A 26,381-nucleotide genomic window follows, 5' to 3' on the forward strand; every position below is an offset into this window, starting at 1 on the left:
CGGATGACAGGGGAGATGAATTAGCTACTGTCTAAAATCTATAATCAACAAGGAAGCATATAGTTTGTACTAAAAGGTATCAGCCAAAGTGGTGATTTTCAAATGAATAAACATGCAACTTTAAACTTACTTTGTAAAATGGTGCCAACACATCGGCTGTTATTAATGATGCTTTAATTAATTATTTTGCACTGCAGAGGTGAGCAGAGTATTTTGAAGCTACAGTTGTTGAACATATATTTTTTTTATTTACAAAGGCGAGTTAAACATTCTGTCCTGCATGAAGGAAAACCTATTGACTGATTTAGCAGCAAACAGTTTGATGCTAAATCAGTCAATATGTTGAGAGAAATTGAGAGATGGGTGTAATTGTTAGCGACCTCGGGGAAGTACGGCAGTAGTCTTTAAGAGCTGAACTAGTGGTGAGTGGTGCAGTTTTGCAGTTGTATTATTCTCCTGCGACTGGCTGTACAGAGATGAGTGTGTGGAGATACTGTGTGGAAACAAACACAGATAAGCCCATCAGAGGACGAAGGCAGAGACACCGTGTGATCAGTCAACTATAAAATTGACTTAGACCAAGCAGTTTTACAGTCTCTCAAGAAAGATTGGTGATATGACATGGAAGGAAAATGTTAAACAATCCTGCTATATTTTATCTCTGTCTCAGTTCTTTTCAGAGCAGCCAGATAAACAACGAATCTCTCGTTTTCCAGTTTATTAACTACACCTAGACAAAATAATGCAGTCTAATACAATAAATCGTATCTTCATGAAATTTATAAGCAGAACACTTGTTGTAAATAAAAGGCTGGGTAAACCCCATCTTGCTTCTTTTACTCCGGACTCAATTGTGACCGCAAGAGCCATGATGAATGGGTGAATATTGACTTTATTCTCTATTCAAACACAGGCTGTACCTGTTCCTTTATTATAGATTCATGTTTAAAATTTAACAGAGCAACAAAACCGGTGTGACATTGATATGTAAATCATGATCTTTATTTATGCAGCATTTTTCAAAACAGTCAAGTGCTTCACAAGTTAAAACACGCATTAAAAGGTAAATGAAAAAATTATAAAACAATCAAATTTCACAAAATACACCAGACCCTGTGGTTTACATTCCTGCTTCGTTTCGTTTTCAAAAACCATACATAGGTTTAGATTCTTATGCTGGAATGCAGACTTTGCTCATTGCCAAACATATTCGCATTCTAGACAAGCCAATAGCCTTCAGGTTTATCCCGGTGGCCTTGAGCAAACTGTAAACAGGCAGCAATGTTCTTTTTCAAGAGTTATGGCTTCCTCCTTGCAACTCTGTCATGTACAACATAGTTGTTTAATGTTTTCTTGACTCATGAACATTGATATTAGCCACAGCAAGTGAGGTTTTCTTCCCCAAGTTTCCCCGTGGTTCTTTGTGATCTCTTGGACTGCTACATACCTTGGTCTTGGTGTGATCTTTGTTGTTCAACCACTTCTAGGGAAGGTAACAATGGTGCTGAATGTTTGTACATGACCTGCCTGAAAGTCCATTGATGGAGTCCAGGAGACTTTGTTTAAAAAAAAAAAAAAAAAAAAAAAAACTTTCCAGCCTGGTGAGCATCAAAAACCCTTCTAATGTCCTCAGAAGTCTCCTTTTTTGGACCCATGAAACATGCCTACAAACTGTAGACGTTAAAAGTAAAGAGCCTAAATCCTCAACTTTAAATAAGCCAGGGCCTCCCAGACCCACACCTGACGGTCATTCCACTGACTGAAGCACGTCTCTAATTTACCCTTCAAATTAAATGTTAATCCTAGGGGTTGATACACTTTCGTTACACGTGTAATCTTTGCTTATTGTCCTTAGTGAATTAATTAGAAGTTTGGTTTTGATTATCTTGTTTTTGAACGGAAAATCAGATCATATTTGATCATATTTACCAGGTTATAATTTTGAGTTTTTGGTTCAGCTGCTGTTGACTGTGCAACACAATACTCTTGTATTTTCATATAATGTATTATTCATATTAATAAATACTATAAAATCCATAGAGCAACATTTTCACCAACGCTTTGCTTCTCTGCGGCTGCACTTGTCTTTCCAATGATGGCTGTCATCCTTTTAAATTTGGTGACACACAGACTTTTTAATCTGAAGAAGCCCTGAATACATCTCAAATCAATCTGACTGGTGTTTTGCAGCCGTCATTCACCTTGGAGCTTTCACAGGCCCGCAGGAAGTGTATGAGCTGCTTTGCCCATTCAGGCGCTGTTACACTGAATGAAAAGAAGAATGGGGCTGAAAGCAAATATCTGCAAACAGTTTCACTGGGGTGATTAGACTGTTGGTATTTTGGTCCCTTTTGCCAGTGTGTTGTTTACTGCTGTGGATCTACAGTGCTGTCTCTGAGGTGTAGTGACAGTGGAGGATCTGTGTGTGGCTGGAAGAACAGCAGATGTGGCTACTCGTTCCTGCCAGCTGTGGTAAAATTATCAGAGAGGTGAGGACAATAAAGCTCCAGATTGTACTGTATGCCTAGGTTAAATTGTGCCTCAGTGGTGTGGGCATCACATGTTGCATGCTGAGCAATGTTTATTCAATTCCTCTTTCATTATTATTACTCCTCCATTTTAATACATTTATTCAGTGATCTGCGGTCGGGCTAGGCTGCCCACTAAGCATTCATTTACTCTCGAAGGATAAAGTTAAAGTTTCTTTTGGTCTATTTTAATACAATACTCAGATGTGAAAATTTTACGAGACCTGTAATCATCTATTCCCTTTATTCTGCCTGTGAAGCAATCACTTGCTAGCATGACTCCAATGTAAGACATGGGGGCAGAATTCACAGTCCTTGTTCTGTGCAAATGCACTGAACAAGGACTGCACTGTAACTGCACTGTAAGGTTTAGCAACAGTGTATGAGGCTTCTGCAGTTTGGATTTGGAAGATCATGCTGTTATCTTACAAAATCATCTTTATTTTGAAGGAAGGAATTCTGTGTGTTTCTATGATAGACTTTTTTATTTTAAGTTACCTACACAGTATCTGCAAAAACATAAAAATAACCGCAATTCAGAGAATTAGCTCAATGGACACCAGATAGATCTGAATCATTGCTATTAAAACTTGGAGCTGCTCAACAGCAACTGGATTTGCATGTGGTCCTAGAAGACATTTTACCTAAAGGCTTCATCCACTCAGAGCTGAAGCCTTTCAGTGTACAGACATTATTGGGCAGTCAAAAAGGTGTGACTTCAGTCATTGTACATGTGAACATCTTCACATACATGTACACAGATATGTGAAGGGGCTCTCCCACTATTAGTTTTTTTTTTGACAAAAAAAATATTATTATTAACAATTAAATATTATAATTATAATAATAATTATTATTAAAGCTAGCTCCTAAATGATCCCCTGTGTTCATCAGCTTGTTCCGTGATGTGTCTTTTTGCTCTTTGGAGCTAAACAGATCTTGCATAATGCACAGCTCTAAATATCCTTTTTTAGTCTTGAAAAAAAAAAATTAAGTTAGGATTTTTCTAGTCAAAGTACAAATGCTAATCCAACAAGATACAAGGGGTCCAGCTTGATCAGCGCTTGCTTCATGTGTTTCCCTGTTGCTTGTAGCTAAAGCTACTGACTGATTGTTTTCAGACTGTGGGAGGTGCAGTGTAGTTGAGCACATGTTAATATTCTGCCTAAATGTCCAACACAAGACTGATGCAGCATGTTTCTTCATTTCTCATTACAGTCGGTTTGTGCTACTTTGGCTCCATGGTTGAGCTGGATAGATACCTTGTTATGAACCAGTGCTATTGTTAGAGGAAGTCCAATCATTGCTCAAGTGTTTACTTTAAACTTGACAACGACGCTGCTTCGACTGTTTGATAGCCTGGGAATAGTGGTGTTGCTCTAGGCTTGTTGATTTGCTTATGCATGTTTACAGACCCCCTCATAAATTCATAATCATCCTCTGTGTTTTTTTTTTCCTCTGCATCTCCTTGAAGCAGGTGTTGAAATTTGGACAAGCTCAGTCAGTGGATGAAGATGGCAAAGATGACTAAGCCTCTTAAGTTTGGTGCCAGAGAGGAAAAATGTTTTTCATCAGAGTGATGATTTTGATAATCACTGGATTTAGACCAGAAAACCCATACATGAAATTCTGCAGTACATTTGTGTTCTGCAGTAAAATAAAAAAAGATGAAAAACCCCAGAATTCATGCATTGTAAAGATAATTCAGCACACTGAATGCGGACAAGCCCATCACTGATATCATAGAACCTCTGAGTCTTTTATTGTCTGCCCTGCTCTTACCACATCTGTTTAATCCTGAACATTACTGCCCTTATGGGGCATTACCATCTTTAGAAATTCCCTCTTTTGGTGACCATCTGCTTTTATGAGGCCATTGTACCTCCTAGATAGCCAACTTTTCTATTTGTCCTTATTACCTTCCATAAAACTTAAATATTTAAAAGGTGTTATAAAAGTTCCATTGCAATTTGAGGACTTCCGATATCAGTTTGGCATTAACAGCGTGCATGATGCAGTAGCTCATGAGCACACAGAGCCACTTAGCTTTGCCTGGAAATTATTGGTACAATATAACACCTTCTTTATAGCCCTACTAATGGGTTTCTGTGAATGTGAGGTAGGTGTCATTGTGGGCATCTGTGTTGTAAGATAGGCACCACACCATATGCTGGGGCTTGTTTATTTAAATGTGCTTAAAATGTTGGAGGAACGCCAGTTATATGCTGCTTGATGTGGATGTATTCAATAGTTTGGTTGTGCCCATCAGCATGAGGCACAATAAAGCTAAACATGCGGCAGTGGCTGTTCATTTAACTGCTGATGAACATTGTCTTTGTTTCTCCACACCCAAACCAAATCTTGAAATCTAGATTCATTACTAACATTTGTCATTAATATCACCTGTTAACACTAAAGTGCCCTGATGTTACAGTGTGGCTGACGGATTTGGTAAATAAATATATTCATGTATTTACTTGTCCCCTGCAGTTTTAGCACATGATGTACCAGTTCTGACTATGCTGTCCTTGTGCAGGGATTCTGGGGCTCTCTGCCGTCTAAAGAATATGGGCTTTAACATCCCCAGGCAAATGCATGTTGTAAAAACAACACGAATGAACAAACAATAACACAAACAGCAAGTGCACAAAATACCTCTGCTGTGTAATTGTTCAGGAGAGTGAATAAACAGTAAAAATTTGAACAATCTGAATTGTAGTCAAGTGAAAAACCTCAGGAAGGAAAACTGTAATACTGGATTCATGTGGACACAGTGATTGTCTATCTGTATTACAGTGAAATTGTAGTGTAGAGCTTAGTATGACTGTTTCAGTTTTGGTTAATTATTGAAAACAATCAGTGGATCCCCTTCAATACTTTATGTCAGAGATCTTTTTTAATGGTATTTCCATTAATATAATCATGCTTCAGTTGTCATAAGTGGGTTTTGAGGTAAATTGCATGTGTTAATAACCCTTTGCAAATATATTCAGTTTTTATGGTCATGTTAATTTAAAAAAAAAGTCATTTTTGTAGCATTATGTTTCTATATTGGTACTCAGGCTGAAATGGGATCGACAAAAGCACAAAAAGAGAAATCTATCACTTATCCAACTTCAGCAGGGTTTTATTGTTCACGTAGGATAATATTTCACTTGGTAGTAAGCAGATTGAGAAAATACATTTTCTGGGCTTTTGTTGCTGTCTAGGGTTCATCCTGTATATTTGCTTCTACTTTAGCCATTCAGGGAGACATGAGGGTACAGAGATCAGCACAACCAAAATTTGAAATGATCTGACTGGAATTGTTAGAAAATGAAAATGTCACTAAAAAGTCGCTAAAACTCAGTGCTGTGTTTTGTTCAAAAAACAGATTGGAAAGTCTCAAATAGGTTGTGCTTATTTAAGACAATTTTCTCTAAAATCAACAATGTGGGTATAGATAGTTGTCACCAAATGCCCACTAACCACCGACCAAATACCAGACCACATTAATTACCGTGGCCACCTTGTTCAAATAGCTCTGTCTGGCTAATTCCATAGTGTGTGTCTGGCACATGTCAATACAACTTCAAGGCTCAGGGCTTTCTAGTAATTGGAACAAACATGGCAGTAGTGACAGTTAGAGCTAAATCTTTGCCAGAGGCACGTTGACTGCTGTTGTATTATCCTCTTTGTCACAGCTCTCCGTAAAGGTACACAGTTCTAGAGACACACACACCAGCAAACCTTGTAATCCTGCTCATAATAATCCTTATTACAACCTGTCTGTGAATATTGTGTCAGGCAATTAATTTATTTTGTTTTAGAATTTTTCCACAAATAAAGGACATTTGTAAAGATGAATGGCCAAAAAACTCTGGACTCTTTGTAATTATTGTGGAATAAAAATATGTACTTCAGGAGGCATGGAAATATTGATGCACTGATTACAGTGCTGTGTCACTGTGTACAATGCTTTTTTTATTGCCATTTTACTAGATGTTAGTTTGAAGCATGGCCCTCTTGTTGATTTTACAGATTAAACTGTATATACTTCATTGTATTGCCTAAAGTATTTTCTGTTGTTTATGAGCTTAAGTGAATGGGCTGCTTTGAAGTGACGGCCTCTCCCAGATGCTCTTTGTACACGGCAGCAAGGCAGAAGGACTTTTGTTTCCTCAGTGACAACAGACAGGTACTGCTTCTAGGCTACTAACCGCAGGCCTGCTTTGTTTCTCTGTGAGCCGACCATGAACACTGTGCATGGTCCACCTTCTTCATCTCCTGAGCCACTGAACTCCTCTCTATAACATTTTGATGAAGGTGCTCTCAGGAAACAAAAACCTTTTTTTTTTTTTTTAACACAGCACTATAAAAAAAAATCTCACAATCACACACCATCGTTTTTGATAACATAACTTTGACACTGATTTTTAGGGTTAAAATTTACCTAATCGATTCCTTTTGTTGTTGCTATTATTCTCTTATACCAGTTTTTACCAGATTAACATGTAAGGCAGAATGGAAACATCTTCAGTTTAAAATAACACTCATATTTATTACCTTAGTAATTATTTATGTGAACCCACAATTGAAAGACGGATGGTTTGAGTGCCAGTAATTAACAGGCGCGCTCAGTTGCAACTCATGACTGTTACCTCAGTAGCACACTAATAGATCTAAAACAGCATGTGCATGCTGTGACCTACTAGTTAAATGGTGACGTAAACATTCAATAATCAATAAATTGCTTTCAGAAGTCACAGCGAGCAGTTTGAAACATGGTGTCTTAGTTTGTAAGCTTTAGACCACAGAAAATGCCATAAAACACGACTTCCTTTTTGATTATTGACAAATGGTGGATTAAACACTATTGAATTATAGACCTGGAGGTAAAAAAATGCTTCATTTTATGCATGTGAACATGCATAAAAATAAGAAAACACTTCACCAAGTCAACAACGTGACATCATGATGAAAATAATGAAAATGCAATGAAGAACATGGTGTTAATGTTGTTAATTAAAAGCAGCAGTATTTGCTCTTTTTTTTTTTTCATGACCATGTATCTATTGACAATGTGAAAATGGAGTGACAGTGTCAAGGCTGTTGCTTGTAGACATAAATCTACACGTGGTTATCTAAAGAATAAACAAATAAAACAAAGGCAGTGCTAAAAGATTGACTAATAATTAATTTACATTCATCCAGTGGCTAGACCATAAATCCGAATGAATCATACTGATCTGCATCATACTGATCTGCTATCTTACGCTAAGAGCGTAACATAGTATAACATATTCTTCATTATACGTTATATTGGGCATTACTTTTCATCTAATAGAATTTGGACTTTTGTGCAATTTGCAGCATTTTTGTGTTTAGTTTTTTACTATATGTGACACACATTTTGTTAATACAGATATGTGTTGTCAATATTGTGATGTTTTCTATTTTTGAGGGTTTTTTTTGTTGTATGTTTATTTGGTTGTATTGTTTTTGTTGCAATGTGCAACTTGACTGCTAAACTCACAAACTTCCCTCATTGTCATAGACCTGAACAAGTGGGCCTGAGCACAGGTGCAGTGTATGCTATTTGTTACAGATACGATCATGCAGTTGAGACAAAAAAAATTAGAGAAAGTATCTGATTCTACACAGTAGTCTATGCTTCATGCATAGCCTCAGTATTAAACTACACTGAATAAAGGATATCTGCAGAATAGCAATGCTTCTCCTGTGCTCTGATCAGGGTAAATTACTTTGATGTACCAATCCTACTATGTCCTGAAGTCAAAGAATGAGGCAAAGTGGCCTCAGACTTTTTTGTTTCAGATGTGAAGGTTTTGCAGACACAAGAGGCAAGAATAAAATGATTGAACATTTCAATCTGGGGTTGAACAGCATTGTGAGAAGAGATGAGATGCAAACCAAGCATCTCTTTGGGGAAAGGAATATGGATTATAGCACACAGGCAATCACTCACCTGTATGATATCCCTTTTGTAGGTTTATGCTAGCATATGCCTTTTAGTCACCATAAAGAATACGTGATGACTATGATCAATGCCTTTTATCTTCAACACCTTTTAGGGAGCCGACCCTTAATTTCTGGGATTGCAAAACCTCAGGAGTTTTTCTGTTGCACTGCCAGCCCTGCAGCGTGTTACAGGAGATTGTACTGTGTGTTTCAGATTATGGATCCCAGTAGCATACAGAAATACATTGCTTTCTGAATGCAAGAGGAGCTGTCTGGTGTGTGTGTGTGTGTGTGTGTGTGTTTGTGTGTGTGTGTGTGTGTGTGTGTGTGTGTGTGTGTGTGCGCGTATGTGAATGTGCATGGATACCCATGCTATTTTATACTTAAATCCCTTTTTGATGATAACATACACCTTTTTAAAAATTCAAATATGTTGTTGTAAACATTTTCAGTGGGTGGGCCTGAGCACAGATGATGTATCTTCCCAGTCTGCCTTTAATCACATAGTTCATAAAGTAGGAAAAAGATTCATGTAAAGGTCATGAAAAGGTGCAGTGTATGCTATTTGTTTCATGGAATGGCATCACATGATTGGTATAAGCAATCCATTAGACTGTCAAAGGTTACAAGTGCAAGTGGACCCAGTAAACTCCATTTGCTATTGATTTTTATTTTTTTTAACAGGTTGAGTCTTGGCAATTTATAGTAGTGCCAGACCCAACAAGGATTATCTTTATGCTAGTTCTTACACATACAATTTCAATCTCAGCAGGTGTGTCCAGAGATTAAACAGAGCTAGAGGCAAATGCAACATAGCTCCAGTAGAAATGGCTCAGTTGAAGCTCAGTCCAACACATCAGCCTCCAGCCGCAGGCGTCTGCTGCATTGAGCAAACAGAGCCTTCTCTTTTTCACTTACATTTTGGTCGATCAGTTTGTTTAGATGCACACAAGAAGCCAACTTATTCAGAAAAATTGGGCTATGGAAGAAAATCTGAGAACTTGTTAACATTCACTGCAGTGATTGTCAGTATGCATGCATCTCCCTCAAGATTTATTACGTCCAGAAAAATAAAATATAGCAACTTTAAATACTTTTATTATTTAGTATTTAATACTTTAAATACTAAATACTTTTGTTTAAAGAAATATCAACCCACCAGCCTGTTTTTGATTGAGGGCTGTTTGCATGTCATACTGATCATTAAAGCTCCATTTGCATTAGTTTGTCTTGGGGAACTTGTTGTAATGTGTATGATGATGTCAAAGATAGAAGCAGCTCTCTCTCATAGTAGTCAGTATTAATGCAACTTCCAGTAAACAAGTTTATGACAAATGTAACTTAATGTGCTGAAGATGGTTGTTTAAAAAGTTAGTATTTTTATTTTAATATCTGTGGTGAATGTGGTGTTGCGATGGGACTTAACATCACCTCCAAAATTTGGATGTTTGTGCCCCACTTTGCGAAATCTGTAGCATTAATTTAATACAGTTTTATGGTGGAAGCAGCAAATTCTTAAACCTCTTACATTAGGACTCACAGCAGCATTTCTGTTTAAATTGCAGGCACCAAAATAGCTTAGGCCATCTCGTACAATGGCGCCAACACGGTGACTGGTGTAATATTGAGACATCAGGGTTAGATTTGGGAACTAAATACACATGGTTAGGTTTAAGTATAGTGTCATGGTTTTGTTTGTCACATAAATTTTGTCACGAAAAGTTCTTTCACTGTTGACTTGAACTCCGGTCGTCTTTTGGGACGTGCTTTTTTCTGAGCTTGATTTGATCCCCTAATAAAAAAAACAAGAAACCTGACAAATTTTTTATAATCAAGAAGTGCTTTAGTTATTCATTTTGTAAAAGGGGGGGGATAAAAAGGAATTTTAAGCATCTGTATCTGTTCACTGCCCTAACTTACTAGAGCAATGCTATTGTAGACCGATTTGAAATGTTAACTTTAAATTTGTCATTTAACCACAGCTGGCAGAAAAAAGACAGCAGCTCCAGGAGAGACAGAGAGGACAAAGGCCACATAAAGACAAAAAGCACCTAAAAGGAAAAATAGTGGTGATATCTAACTAACTAACTGCTGATGGAGAGTTAAAAAGGACAGGATACCAACTGTATTATTCCTAAACTAATCACATTTAGAACTCAGATTTGCAGGAAATTAAAATTGTATCTCAAGGACACATACTGAATATGAACGCTGCCATCCACTTTCTTTTTTAAATAAATTAGACACACGCTCCATGCTTTTGTTTTTTCACACACCTTATTTGAACACACTTTATTTGTGTTAGTTGCTACATTTTTCATTAAAGCCACATTTTGGTGTGTGTGTGTGTTTTAATTTCCAGTCATACATATTTAAGATATGAAAGTTTACAGTGACATTAGACCCACACCTCATTGAACTGCTCTGCACTTGGTAGAAAACTGATGCAAACACACACACACATATAGCATATACAAAGAGCTCAGCAGATCTTTTATCGATGAGAAACTTTACCTTGATCTAGTAGTTTGATTAAACGATGTGTTGGTGATTGAGATGTGAGTGAATTGAGCTCAGTCACCAGCCTCCACGGTCAGAGTCATTAAGTCTAAAAGGTTGTATGGAAACTAAAGCGTGAGGAGTCCTTGAGGTGAAGTGAAGCTTCTTACCAAGTAATAGCAACAAGGGACTGCTTTTAAAGAAGGATTAATGACACGTATTCAAATCTATAGGCACAAATCATACCTGAACACGTGAGTGGAGTGTTCTGTACGGAGAGCAACATTTAATCATTTCACCACAAACCATAAACCATACATGTAGGCTAATAACCAAGCAAAAGGGCATGTTCTACCGCACATGTGCAGGTGAATCACGTTTCCTCCACATCACAAAACCCACTTTATTTATCCGGAATGACTACAAATGAATTGCCCCATCAACAGAATATTGATCATCCTTTAGTGTTACACCTCAAGAGAGGAAGCAATAATAAATTGAACTTTATTAATTGAGAGAGTGTCATGTTTCTCTTCCATCAATATTGTAATTCTCTCAGCTGGAAGAATTACTGAGTTGGCACATATTCCTGACCTTTTCAGTTATTAGAGTTTATAGGAATTATAGTTTACTACTTTAGTCCAGTGTTTCCTAACCTTTAGGCAAGGTCCTTCCAAATGGACACAATTAAATTTGAGGGGTTGTGGAATCATTAATGGGGAAACCACAGGAAAGCACAAAACAAATTTCTCCTAAACCATTCTGTTCTTATCCAAGGTGTTTTGTGAAGTGTTTACCTTTTTAGGGCTTGAGCCATGAAGTTTAGAGGGTTAATGTCTTGTAGGTGGAACTGCCAACATGTAATTAAGAAATTAACTTGACACAGCTTTCTTTTTTGTAAGGAATCATAAGTCAGAGGTTATTCTTCAACATTAATTGGGGTTTTACAAGCTTATCAGATGATGAGGGTAAATGGTAGTTTCCAACATATCCTAGTCTCATAATACCTCTTAAATAACTGTAGTGGTGGGAAAATAATTAAGTTAAGACATTATGGCCATTGAAATATGGTGCAGTGCATGTACAAAGTGTAAAATGGAAATACTCAAGTACTAGTACAAGAGTTTGTGCTTTGGATTCTTTGTGGCATTTTTCTCTGTACACCTTAACATGACTGTAGAATGTATGAAAATACTTACAGACTCTTCTGTACTTCACAGCTACACCCTCCGTGTGGTGGGCAATGGGATCAAAGCTCAGAGTGGCAACCCAGAAGTCAAAGTGAAGGAAGAAGACCCTGTGATAAATCAGATGATTGACAAACTGAAACACATCAATCAGGTGAAACTCATTCTCTGCACATATTAATATACTGCATGGTAACTGTCTCCTCAGGCCCTTAGTTAATTTCAGCATGCTTCTTTGTTAGTTTGTGGAACATTAATTATTTCTTATCTCTTGTTGCTTAAAGCTTCGATATGAAACTTAAGTTATTAGTAGCTCACTCTAATCTCCTCTGCCTAGCTTCACCATGCTCATCCATTACATTTTGGAACAGATCTTTGCACAAATACAAGCAAAATATATATATATATGCAATATATACAGTCTCTTTGCACCTTGAATTTACACTGTGTAACTTTTTATCAGTATGTTTAACTTTAAGGCGCGAAGAAACTGCTACAAATAATTGGTCACAAAGCTGAAGCCTTTACACTTTAACGCTTGAATTATTCTTGACAAAATAAATTATATTTCCTTTCATATTACCAGTAAATAGCTAATAGTAAACTAGTCTTGAATGCAAAATCATCTCCAGGCAATGGAAAATCAATCATTACACATTTAGAAACCCATTTGATCTAGTTTGTGTCTTCATATTTACAAAATTCTTTGTCTGCTCTTTGTCAAAATCAATGTCTCTTTTCTATTACCCGGTCTTCCTTTTTGCATGTTTGTGCTGCTGTGGCTCTGTTCAGTGCTGTTTATCTCTCAGGATGATGAGATTAGGACAGTTTACAGGAGCACTTTCTCTTCTGTAGCTTCAATAACAGCTGCTTTAGCTGCCTCTGGGTTGTTGCACTGCTGCAGAAGCTTCACATCTGTTGCTTTGGTTTCCCAAGTGGCGGACTGAAAGCCAGGTCATCTCTTTTGACCTCTTGCTGGCACCCCCTCCCCGACTAATTCACACCATCTGTGGGGCGTCAGAAGACATAAATCTATATCATAACCATTTGAGAGCTCCTGATCTGCCTTGTTTGACATTCACTGTGTATATGCCTTTCTGTGGGTGTTTTTGCCATCTGCATCTTAACTGTACCTCTTTGTACTGTGTGTCCTTGGTGTCCTATGAATTTTTACTAACAGGTGTAAGACGAACAAGTTTTATGAGCATCATTATCTTGCACCCTGTTCCTCTTATCAGCCGTCAGTGGTTCACTCATTGATTCATGAGTCCATCAAAGAGACATTGTGATATATATAATGTTCATATTATCATGCGATTTAGGAGATGAGATTTAGAAAATATGAATATTTCTTACTGACAATACATTGGTACGTTTTGCAAAAAAAATTGTTTCTTAAATATGCAATACCTGATTTTTGTGGGGGGGCGGCTGCACGAACAAGTTTTAAACACACCCTTCACATATTATCATTGTTTGGAATGAACATGTTTGCAAACCAATTCAGAGATTTGCATATCCAGATGTGTTCGCCTGCTGCATGTAAGTCCAATATTCAGCCCATTCTTGTAAATTGTCATGTTTGTTTTATTTTCCTCGGGACACAGCCTCCTGTTGTCTGAAAATAAGATAAAAACTTTGGAAAACCAAACAGTAAGTTAAATGACACCAACAACACTCCATATTTCAGAGGAGATTAGAGAAATGGAGCAGATTTGTGTAATAATTCTCTTTCAGTTTTTCTATCTTTGTTTCTGGTCCTACTGTTCTTACCTTTTCCTTTGATTTCTATTTATATATTTAAATCTTTTCCCTACATTCACTTTTTCTTTTCTTTGTTTTAAAAAAGCCAATGTGAGAGCTTGTTGGTGTGTTCACAAAAAATAATCAGCAGTGACAATTCGACTCAACAGTTGAATCAATGCTCATTATCAGTTTGCTCACCCATCTGGTGAATCTCTGGTGTGTGACGAAATAAACTGAGCGAAGTCTGACTTGTAGCAAAGAACCAACAAAAACACAAAACTCTCACAGTGGGACATTTGATTTCCAGATTCACAGCTTGTACAGAAATCAGTGTATTCTGCATAGCTATGTTGTTTTCTTACTTGGATTTTGGAAAGAGATTCTGTTTTTAGCACCTGCACAGAATTCTTAAAGGAGGTCCCAAAATAATTCAAAGATAACGACGGAGCAGAGACATGATTTTTGTTCATAAGTTCTGACTGTAGTCTTCTTCAGGAACACTTCTTATAAGTTTAGTGGAAATGAAACTGGTAGTTTATTAATAAAAGAATAAGAAAGAAAGTTTTGCACGGATTGGATACATTTCAGACTTCTAACACAGACTCACTGGCTGTCATTTGTTGTTAAGATCAGTCGACTATGAATTCATTGAAATGTAAATGGTTTATTGAGTTTACTCAGCAAAGGAAGCATGAAATGAAAAGAAAAGGTTTCAGCCAGAGCTCATTTACAGCATGTGGTTTTTCTCCCCATTATGAAACTTGCTTTCTGCATATGTGTCTAAAAACAAACAAAACAGACAAGATTTGACCTGTGTCTCTGTGTAAGGACGGGTAGTCACCCACAATTCTTAGGGTTGGTGGTTCGATCCCTATTTCTTCTTGTCCATATGTTGAAGTGTCATTTGGCAAGACATTAAATCCAAAGTAACTGTTCCTCAGGGGAGTGAGAGAGAATGGGTGTCTGAGAAGTATTAAGTACAAACCATTTACCATTACCTTTTGCTGCCAGATGTTGCAAGAACCATTTATATTGTGAGTTGCAGAAACACAGTAAGCTAGCCATCAGTTCAAGTTTCAGACACTCTCATGTGATGACACATCAACCACTTTGGTGAAATATCTCACCAGCTGTTTTACACAGGCAATAAAGCTCTAAGGTTGAATCCTTTTGATTTAAATGAACAGTTTTTATCTAGTGCTACCATTAGGTCAAAGGTTTTACTGTACAAACTTGCACTGTTCTGTCTATGAGGTGTTAACACTAAGCAGAACTTTATTTAACAGCTATTTCAATGCAATGTTATAAACAAATCAACACGTAACACGTAGCATGTTGATTGGAGAGTTTCTGATTATTCTGATCTTGTTGGCAAAATAAAGAAGAATCTATTACAGAAACTGTAAAAATAGTAGTGTATTGTCTTTTAACCTTTAAAATCAGTTTCACTGAACGAATGAATTCTCTAAAAAGCTATGTTTCACTGTATTGAAAGTGTTAAAAAACTAAAACAAAAACAAGAAAGACAAGCTTGCAAAAACTGGGGTCTTCTAAGTTTTAAAAACCAAAATAGAAGAACAAAAAAATGAACTTTATTGATCAACTGACTGTATTAGATTAATTACCATGAAATGTGGAAAAATTGTAAAAGTAAAGTAAAGAGTAAAATGACTTATTTTGACTACTCCTGAATTTTTAATGCAGAGCTATCATCAAAAACATAAATTGTAAAAACCAAACCTTTTGTTTATGACCAAATGATTGCTAAACCTATTAACATATAGTTGACACCCTAAAACACCCTCAATACAGTTGCAGTATTATTAAGATCACTATCACTATCATTATTAAGGTCAAGACAGCTGTATATTGTCACTGAAATTCATAACCAGTATTTTTAGGAGCTATTTTACTCTTTTATTTGGGAAAGATACTATATGTATGTCAACCACACTTTAATAATAAAATACAAAATACCAAAAGATGGTACTAATTGGTCCCACAGAAAGACAGCATTTCTCTTATTTAGGGTGATGATGTTGATAATGCAATTTTAGCTGTTAAACAAATCATCTTTTATTAAGTGCACACACGGTAGGTGTAGACAAGTAATTATCATGAACATCTCTAAAACCCTTAATGGCCAAAAGTTTTAAATTAAATCCCCACATAACTTGAATGAAACATAAGCTAAAGACTCAAGTCAGTTTTTGGATATTTAAGTAGGGAAAAAAATGTGTTATTTGTTATATTGTTATTTTTTCGCCCTGTTATTTCTGTTTAAATTAAATAATTATGATTATTATAATGATAATATTGAATGTTCTTTGAGATGCTGGTAACCAGATGACAGTTACAGCTTTGAAGAATAAAAAAATGAATTCTATTTTTTTTTTTTTTTTTTTTTTGAGTCTGATTGCTTCCAATTCAAAAGCTTGTCCAGAAGTGATGTTGGGTTAAAGTGTAATGGGCACCTTCAGCAGTGTTGGAAGGAAGCAGGTGTTGTGAAAAGGAAAGCGCTCAAAAGTTTGATTTTGTTGTTGAATCTCCTTTTGTTGAAATTCAACATTTGCGTTTGTGCAAAAGTGCTGTTTGCCAAATCCTCCTGTTCTGTGCCAGCACTGCCTTCAGCACATGCACTGGGAACAAAAATAAATAATACTTTGCCTTTGTAGAAGGGAAATGCTGAACCTGTCCTTTTTTTTTCAGTTTCAGCCTGATGATGACCATCCAGATCTTGTATTTAACAGACTGTTTCTTGCTGTAAGCTAATCTGAGGCTTGGTTCTGGTTGCACGGGAATTCAAGATGCAAATAACTAAAATTAAATTTAGCAACACCTCAAAGACACTTAAGCCATATTACACTCCATCACTGGGTTGAACTAATTCTCAAAGAGAGTTGCTTCATTGTGCTATGTGTAATCCTCATGGCAGTTACATAACACCATGATTTACAAAGCTATTCATCTCAGAGTATATTTTCGCACAGTCACTCCATCACACACCATTTGAAAGCTTTATACAAGTGTGATATTGACAAAAGCGTACTTCTTAATGCAGAAGAAATTACCCAATTAAAGCATTATGTCCACAAATGTGTTTGTAAAAGTTTTAGAATAGCTCACTCTTTAATAGAATATTAATTGTTTCTTACTCATATTACATATTTAAGGAGAGCGTGTCTTATTTATGTGAAGTTACTGAAGTTACTTGTATTTACCATAAGGCCCTTTTTTAGCAGAATTATTCATTTGTGTTGGAACTTTCATGGGTTTAGGCTGTGTTTAATGGGAACTGGTTTCTGTCTTTTAAGCATCTGTTGAATTTTCAAAGCCACGCCTTCCAAAGAAAGGACACTAACTCAGGCTTTCATGCAGGAACATCTCTTGTTGTGCTCATCCATGCAAGATTTGAAATCAAAAAGAGAGGATGGTTCAGAAACTTCTTTTGTGATTTTTGTCTGCTGGCGCTGTTTGTATTTTTAGGTATCTGCAGTAGCTTCACTTGTGGTATGGTGACCACGTACACTTCACTTTCATTGCGCAAATGCTGTTGTCTTTTATTGAAGACAAAGTGATTGTATCGACTCCCAGTGTGTTTATGAATGAATTTTGACAAAGTGAGTGACAATAACTGTCAGGAATTCCTCCTAATGCAACAAAGTAATGTTACTTTGCTGTAAGAATGTTGTACCATAAACCCAGTGTCTGAGGTGTCTCCCAATTTCATGCATGTAATGTAATGAAAAGCAATAACTTTAATTTTTTTTTAATTCTCTGTAGTTTTACTGATAGACATCCTCTCTTTGGCACAAATGCATTGACCACATTCACTTCACACATTCACACCAGGGAGCTGCCCAGCACAGTTACAGTGTGACCTGTAGCCTCTGGTCAGCTCCACTGGAGCAGAGAGGCCCTTGCTCAAGGCAGCTACAGAAGAAGAAGACAGTATGTTATTGCCCTTGAGTACATATACACATGTTACAATGAAATTTGTTCTCTGCATTTAACCCATCCCTGAGGGGCAGCAGTGGGCCACCACAGGCAAACCCAGGGAGCTAGTGCTGAGTGTCTTGCTCAGGGACACACCTGGTGCATTGGCTGGGATTTAACCTTGGAGACCTCTGCATCCCAGCCTGAGGTTCTACCCACTGAGCCACCTGGCTGCACAGTGATGTTGATATGATGGGGCAAGTGTTGGTTTTCAGTTCTTCTAACCAGATTCAATTCTGGTGGTTCAGGGATTGACTCAACAAACTTATTTATTGGTATTTATCAGTTGTCCTGCCTTTAGTTAGGAACCTACAATATATGGAGAATCCTAGTATCACTTTAGTGTGATTACTTTTTTTTTTTTTTTTGATAGTTGGGTGTGGAGATCACTCTTTACTTAGCATGCCAAAAGAAAGAAAATAGTCCAGTTTTAGACCAGCTTGATCCCTGCCAGCAGGAAAAAAAAGCAGAACTGATTTTACATATGAAAAACTTCAGACCATTAGCACAGTGTGGGCTCCAGCACAGAAGACCCAGATACGCTTTAAAAATCACTGTGTATGCCTGTGGAATTGGCCTATAGGGATTAGGTCAACAATTAATAATGTGACTTCAACTTGTGATCCCCCCCCCACCCCTAAAACTGTTGGCAAAAAAAAAAGCTCATGGCCAAACAGTTTAGAAAAGTAATTAGCAGTGTTTTAGAAGGAAACAACAGGCAACCTGTTTTAGTGTGAGGGCTTAGTAAGTCTCACACAGAGAGACCCTGCTGTCATAAGTATCATACTCATACTGCTGAGCCCAGGCTTTCTGAAGCAGAATATGTGTTTAGGGGAAATAATTACTCAACATGGCATCTAAAGTGCTTCCTGTAGTGCCTGAAGTATGTACTGTATTGTACACTAGGGTCAGAAAATGTATAGAAATATGTCTGTGTTGTAATATGAGACGTCAATACAGGGAATTTGAAATTTTAGGCTGTATCCAAAAAATGCAGACCTTTTATATTATACATGAGGTTTGATTTGTTTAACAGACTGTGTGTTCAGTCCTTGAGACTAGTTTGCATTGTCATCTCATTGGGACTTGATTTGCAAATAGTTCTCAATGGCATCTGATTAGCCGGTGAAGTGCAGGACAAGTGTCAGCTTGTGTGTGTGACCTGAATTGTAATTTAACTTTCATATTTTATTCCTATGCTTTTTTTTAAAGGTGTTGATCGGGTGTTGTGAGGCATATGGCATGTTTCTACACTACATGGAGTCCCAGGAGGTGGTAATCATGTTATTCACTGACGATGTGACTGTTTAAGATGGAAACTGGGGCTTGAGGAGGATATGTGGGTCATGTTCAGAACATTTTGACGTAAGCTGAAGCCAGCCTTCATCTGTGCTTCTTTAAATTATTGGATTTATGTGTGGTAGATCATAAAAACTAGATGTAAGCAGAGGAAGAAAAGTGTGTGTGTTAATGTGTTGAGCTCAGTGTATGACCAGGGAATCATCAATGACATAAACCAGTGCACACACTTATTACATTGTATGCATGAGTGAGCACAGCAGGCTGCATGTTATATAGTTTATTACTTTACAGCAAACAGTACTCGTGCACCTTATTAATATGACGAAACCTTTAAAGTACGTGTGCGTCTGTGCTTGAATACAAAGTTGTCTGTTTGAATAGCTGCACAAAATAGGCAAGTGCAAACTAAAATATGGATGAAAGCAAAAGGTGAAATTCTATTACCTTTAAAGATGCAACTGTTGGGCATTTTTATGAGGATAAGAATGATGTGTCCATGCAAATTTTGATTTTCATGTTTTTCATCTACATATAGAAATATTCTTCGCTATTTCCATTTATTTGCCCCTGACCTTGACTAACTGAAGTGCAAAAACCGCTCCCAGTTTCCTTACGACCAAATGGAAATGTATCATTACTATTCTACAGCAGAGACTGCAGGAAAACACAAAACAGCGATGCAGCTATTGACAAATTCATCAGGCAATCTGAGCATACAAACTCTAGATTTCATCATCTTACTCATCAGCAGCTCTTTCTTATGAATTATTTGTTGGCTCTCCTTCTTCTACCGTGTCCTCTCCTCTTGATGTGGTAAAACCCATCAAGAATCTATAAGTAGGTCCTGTCCCTGTGTCTCTCAATCAAAATCAGGGCCAAGCAGCTACACCCTCCCCCAGTCTGCAGGCTAGATTTTTTTTTTTACCAGTCATTGATGTGGTGGTTGACCAGCAGTTGTGGTTGTGAATTATTCATGCTCTCGCTTCTTTTGGTGCAAAGGATTAACACTGAGAATACATTCACATTTTATTTGTTGTGCTGACCACATCATACAAATTAACAGTTACAGAAGTAGACAATCATGGTTGTAACCATCACCCTGTTCCTGAGATAAAAAGAGGTATTTGACTCACACCCACTGTGTTTGACTTACAAATTCAGTTTGTTTGTTTAATTCATGTTAGTATCCAGCAAGCAACCTGTAAAGTCAGATATGTCTGCCTTGTGCAAGTGGGCCTTAATTGGAGGCAAACCCCCAAACCTGCAGCGTAATAATTTGTTTTTCAACCCACCCTGACTGTGTCACTCATTATACCCATGAGGTAAGCACAGCAGATAAAAACATTCAGCAACAAATCCAACTAAGCTGCATATCTGTAGATAACAACTTTATCTTAAATGATTTCATGTGCTTATCCGTGATTAAATCCAGTTTGAGAAACAGCAGCATAATCCTCTTTGTCAGATTGGTCAAGTTGCAATATTCTGCTTATACTATTACAAAATGTTCACAACCTTTACTGGTAACAACTTCATATAATGTCTGGGTCATGCTTCCCCCCATAAGATAGGTTTTTTTTTTTACATTTCAAAGTTACGTGCAATCTGTAAGGAGTTGTGTATTCTTGTGGGGGAACATGTGGGTGCCTGAGTAATAATTTATTGTTAGTAACGGTCTATATGTTTGAGGGTTACCTGCGAATGCCCAATTTGGTGCAGGAGACCTACATGCAGCTGATCTCCTGTAGGGGGCATTGATTCATATCAGCGAGTAGTGATGTGAGATTACACTTATTTCCTTTTCTTTTCTATACCAAGTAAAACTCGGGCTAATATCTGATATTAGTAAAAAAAAAAAAGTATGAGTGAAATGAGATGGCTCCGAATAACAGAGACAGATGAAGAAGAGCATTATAAGGCTCATCTCTAAAGGCTTTCAGATTTTATTAGCAACAAATGGTTACACCCTAGTCAAGATATATATATATATATATATATATATATATATATATATATATATATATATATATATATATATATATATATATATATATATATATATATATATATATATATATATATATATATAATTACAAATTCAAATGCAGATTACTATATAGCTATTGGTATTGGCATTGATTTATTTCCTTACTTACTTCATGATAACCATAATTATTTATTTCACTATTCATATATTCCAATCCAGCATTGGGTAGTTGAACTGTGAACTGTTGGAACATGAAAACACAAAGTGAAGCCTAAACAGATGTTAATCACTTTATCATGGTCACTGATAAAGTCGCCATAGCTACACACTCTGCGCCTGGATAATGCTGCCACTGTCAAAGGAATCGCTGTTGGAAGTCTGTCTGTCCTTAACAGCACCTTTCTTCTCTTCAACCTCTGCTGACTGCAGCCTTATAACATTCAACACTCTGTACTGTTGCTAAGTCTTAGGTGTTTAATGAAATTGTCAACAATGTCCTCAGTGACAGAAGGAAGTAGAAGTATTTTCTTTTAATCGGGTTTTATTTTTACTGACCAGCTTGGTCATAGTTTCTTTTTACTGTGTCCCCTGTGAATGAAAACATACATGTTTACCCTAAATTACTGAGTTTGGATATTGATTTTGTTAATATGAGTATTGATTCTAGGACAGAAAATATTGAGGTTGGAAGTATCAATATTTCCTGATCAGTTGTATTGATCAGAGTATTGACCATGTATCAATAATTTGAGTACACAACTAAAAACAGGTTTTGAATATCTATTTTCTTGCACAAAAGTAAACAAATGTTTTATTTACAGAGCACTTTGAACAACAGGAACGGAAATAAAAAAAAATGTATTTGATGGGGATATTTTTTCACCTTGTAATAAGGTAAATTTGGTACATTTTTATTTATTTGGTCTCTCAGATTGTTCCAAAGTAAAGCACCTAATGCAATAAGGTGTATAGTTACACTGTATAGTCGTGGTTAACTGATGATATATTTTTGCACAACAATGAAGGTTTATTTGGGCAATTGCTATGATTATCACCATATGGAATATTGCCATGAAATTGTAAAATTCCAGTTGTATTCTAATTCCTGCCCTGGCCTCTCACTCAGTGACCTAATGCCTTTTTGCTGCTGCTGCACTTGATCTGTCTAAACACAGTGTCAGTGCTGCTGCTGCAGTGTGTGAGATGGAAGATGACAGCGTGTGTGTCTTGGCTGACTCACATCCTGACACCTTTCTCCTCTGACTGGCAAATATGATCATTGTAAGATCTCTCCTCCACCCTCTATTTACAGACCCCTGAACATGTTCAGAGAGAATACTAATGAGCTTAAAAATCCACACACAGCTTGATTCATCACTTGGATCTTTTGAAGCTGTGATTCATTTTGCAACATGACAACCTGAACCTCTTTAGTAAATATACCCATATATAATCTGTAATGTATGTTTTAATTGACAAGAAATTTATGCCATTACTTGTCACTATTTATTACTTTGAAGTCTTTGCAGGTTTGGGAACTAGACAGTTTTTTACTCAGTGGAAAATAAAGACTAGATGGTTGTGTAGGCAGGATAAATATAGCCATAATGCTGTAACATTTACAAGAACAGAGCAATATGGCCATCACCTTGTTGCATTACAGTAAACGCTGCTAAAAAACATCCCTTAATGGTTTAATGTCACAAATTGGATTTGACAGCTGAGTAACATTTTAAATCACTGGTTTCATATTGTGTTTTGGGGGATAACATTATTTTAAACAAATGTAATTAACTCTACATAGAGGTCATACAAAAATGAAAGCTATATGATGTAGAGTTTATTTACCTCTTTACCTGTAACACCTGCGGGGGTTTGTTTACTCCAAAGGCCGAGGCCAATTTCAGATTCATCTGTTAAAATATAAAGTTGTTGCTCTATGGCAGTCTCAACCTTGGAGGGGGGCAAAAAACAAACAAACAAAAAAATTCACAGAAAATTCACAATAAACAGTGAACGATACACATCGTAGGCACAGTTTCATTGTCTGTGTATGGGTACTATTCATTATTCTGACTACCTGTGGGAAGAAACTGTCTTTGAAATGGGTGATGCGTGATTTAATGCCCCGGTAGTGTTTTCCAGATGGCAGGAGTGAGAATAGTGTGTGGGCTGGATGACTGGTGTCCTTGATGATGCTTTGGGCTTTCCTTATGCAGTGGGTAATGAAGATATCATAAAGCTGTAGTAGGTCTGTGCCAGTAAATTTTTGATGCTGGGTTTACAGTCGTGCGCAGTCAAAACTGCCAAACAGCATACTGTGATACAGCCTGTCAGAATTAACTCTCCACGGTGCAGTGATGAAAGTTAAACCAGGACTCGATTCCCATGCCAAATCTTATTAGATCCCTCACAAAATACAGCCTTTGTTGGGATTTGATGCTGGAGCTGGTATTTTGGAGAAGATTTTGATGTTTTCAACTACGAGTTTTGAAATTTATAATATATGTCAGGTGGACAGGCCAAAGACAAGCGACTGAGGGTTGTAGGATTGTTTTACAGATATTTGGTCTTAAATTTTATTTATTTTTTTTGTCCTTTTGGCTTATCCCGCAAGTTCGGGTCGCCACAGCGGATCATTGTACGCATGTTAATTTGGCACAGTTTTAATGCCAGAAGCCCTTCCTGACGCAACCCTCCCCAATTTCTACCGTGCTTGGACCGGCACTGCACAGCTGGGGAGGGGAACGGGCTGTTAGGGGTTAACAATATTGAACTAAATATTAACCTAATGATGGTGTAATAGTAAACGTTGGTCAGTGTCAGTAGGATTTTATCCTGAGCCTTAGGATAAATCAGGACATATAGACCACATATATCAGCCCCAAGAAGTTAATATAAAAATGTTTCACGTTCCTAAAAAGCATTTATATAAATACAGTTGTTGAAATCACCAAACATTGCCTCCAGAACAATTATGAATTTAGCCATTACAACACTCATTTATTATTAGTATGATTATTATTATTATTTGTATTATTAGAGATAGTTAGGCTTTGTGTCAGTGCAGTGAATCTGAATTAGTTGGTGAACTAAATTATTTGTTTACTACATGATTTTGATTAGTGTCGTGGCTGTGGAATACACTGAGTGTGTGTGAGGTAATGACAAGAACTTAAATAACTTTTATTGTCCCTGCTTCAGTATGAGCCTTGAGCCTGGCTTGCATGGTCATTGTGTGTGACTGTAAAAATTGTTTTTTACTTTAATGAGGTTGTTTGTTGTTCAACCACTTTTCATAATTTTCATTGCACTGGACTGTCTTACCTCCTGTAGCCATCCCTTGTTTATCTTAATTTGATATCAAACAGCAATGATGCAGCAGTTCTCTTCCAAGTGGCTTTCCCACCACGGATCAAACAAGGACTCCAGAGAAAAGCTGATGAATTGTTAACTGACAGCATGGTGGTTGCCACTGTTTGTGGCATTAGCCTCTGCATGTACCTTATGCTTTTCATTTTTACTACACATTGAGGAAGATCACCACTGGGATCATCGACTTTTCATGTATCTCACTTCTATATGAAAGCCATATCTGAAATGTTACAAGCCTGTGGTTGCACAAGCCAGTCAATACAAACACTGGTTTCAGACTAAATGCATAAGAGCAAATGGTTGGCACACAATGAGGAGCAGCACAAAATGATAAAGATATGTGAATCAGATTAGATCAAAACACCTCTCTCTAATAATAGGCTGTGAACAATTTTTTTTTCTTGGTTCAGTTTAATAATTGCAGCTATTTGTTGGTTTTTATTGTAACAGAACTCATAAAAAATTTCACAATAATAAATTGTGTTCTTTATGCCATAGTGATGACAGTATATACTATAAACATTGAATTTCCATTAAATCATAAAAACTACTTAGAATTCCAACTGCAAGGATGTGCACTAAATGTTCGTCCTCATTTCATTTGGTGTTAGGTCATAATTGCTGCAGCAATTTCAAAAGAAAAGTGTAATGTAAGAGGGTTTCTCTGTTTCTAAGTTGTCCCAAGTGTGTAGTAGTGCAGTTATTAGTGTGTGGACAGTTTTGTTTGTGAAAAGCAATTGGTATTATTTGGTCATTGCTAATTCTCCCCATACTGCAATAACAGCCAGAGGCCACCCCAGTGGTGTAGACTCAAAGCTGTTTCTCATCTGGAGATGTATTGAACAAATCAAAGCACCTGTCTCACAGCCTGTGTTAGACAAAACCCCATGTCAGTCACAGACATGAGGATAATAACACAGTTAGGCTATTCAGCCTCGCTTCATTGTGTGTTTCTGAAAGAGCAGTACAGGTGTTCAATATAATCAAACACAGAGCAGTTACTCCGCTGGGCCAGAAGAGTAAAAGAACTGAGTATCCTGCTGACTGACAGACTGGGTCAAACATGACGAATGTTTCCTCAGCTGTAGAACAAACGAGCTTCCTGTGAAATATCATTATCTTGATTAATGAATTACTGCAGTTTGATGCAAATCGTGTCACATGCCCACAACACACAAACACATGCATTGGTTTTCTATTAAAATGTGTTATTGATAGGGAATCAGATTTTACTACCAGTATTTAATTGCAATGATCTGTAATATATGATTAACAGCTGAACACAGCAAATGTGTGAAGTCTCCACATATCTACGTCTTCTACAGAATTAAGTGGTTTTGTTTGCCCTTGTTCCTCTCTTTTTTTTTTTCATGGCAAATCTATTTTTGGGGCAACTGTTGCTTAGGAGGTAAAGGAGTCGTCCACCCATCCCAGGAATGTTGGTTCAATTCCTGCCTCCTCCTGTCACATGTCAGAGTCTCCTTGAGCAAGATACTGAACCCCAACTTAGTTGCTCCCAGTGACTCCAGGCAAGCTGCATAGCACTATCAGTGTGTGTGTGATTGTCACACAGGTCACTATATTTTCTAATGGATAACGTTAAAGGCAGATGATATACATTTTTCTTATTTAATACATGAGTTATGGAGTTTGCCCATCTGTGCAGGAAAAAAAGCAGAAAAAAATAATCACACATTATCTTTTTACCTCCTTGAAAACTCTAAACAAATCTTAAAGCTCTGCTTTCATGTTGTCCTCCATAAGCAGGCTAATTATTGCAAGATGCTGCCTCTTCTGTAA

The 26,381-nt window shown here is 37.0% G+C and overlaps 1 protein-coding gene across 3 annotated transcripts in view; it reads left to right on the top strand.

Moving 5' to 3' along the window:
- gpc5a (glypican 5a) overlaps positions 1–26,381 on the top strand; it is a 109,562-nt gene that overhangs the window by 40,926 nt on the left and 42,255 nt on the right. For all 3 annotated transcript variants that reach the window (XM_067496207.1, XM_067496208.1, XM_067496206.1), the window contains exon 7: positions 12,209–12,329. In XM_067496207.1, coding sequence (XP_067352308.1) covers positions 12,209–12,329 — 121 coding nt within the window. The remainder of the gene's footprint in view (positions 1–12,208; positions 12,330–26,381) is intronic.

The sequence above is a fragment of the Channa argus genome, chromosome 2 (assembly GCF_033026475.1).
Source record: "Channa argus isolate prfri chromosome 2, Channa argus male v1.0, whole genome shotgun sequence".
NCBI classification, from domain to species: domain Eukaryota; kingdom Metazoa; phylum Chordata; class Actinopteri; order Anabantiformes; family Channidae; genus Channa; species Channa argus.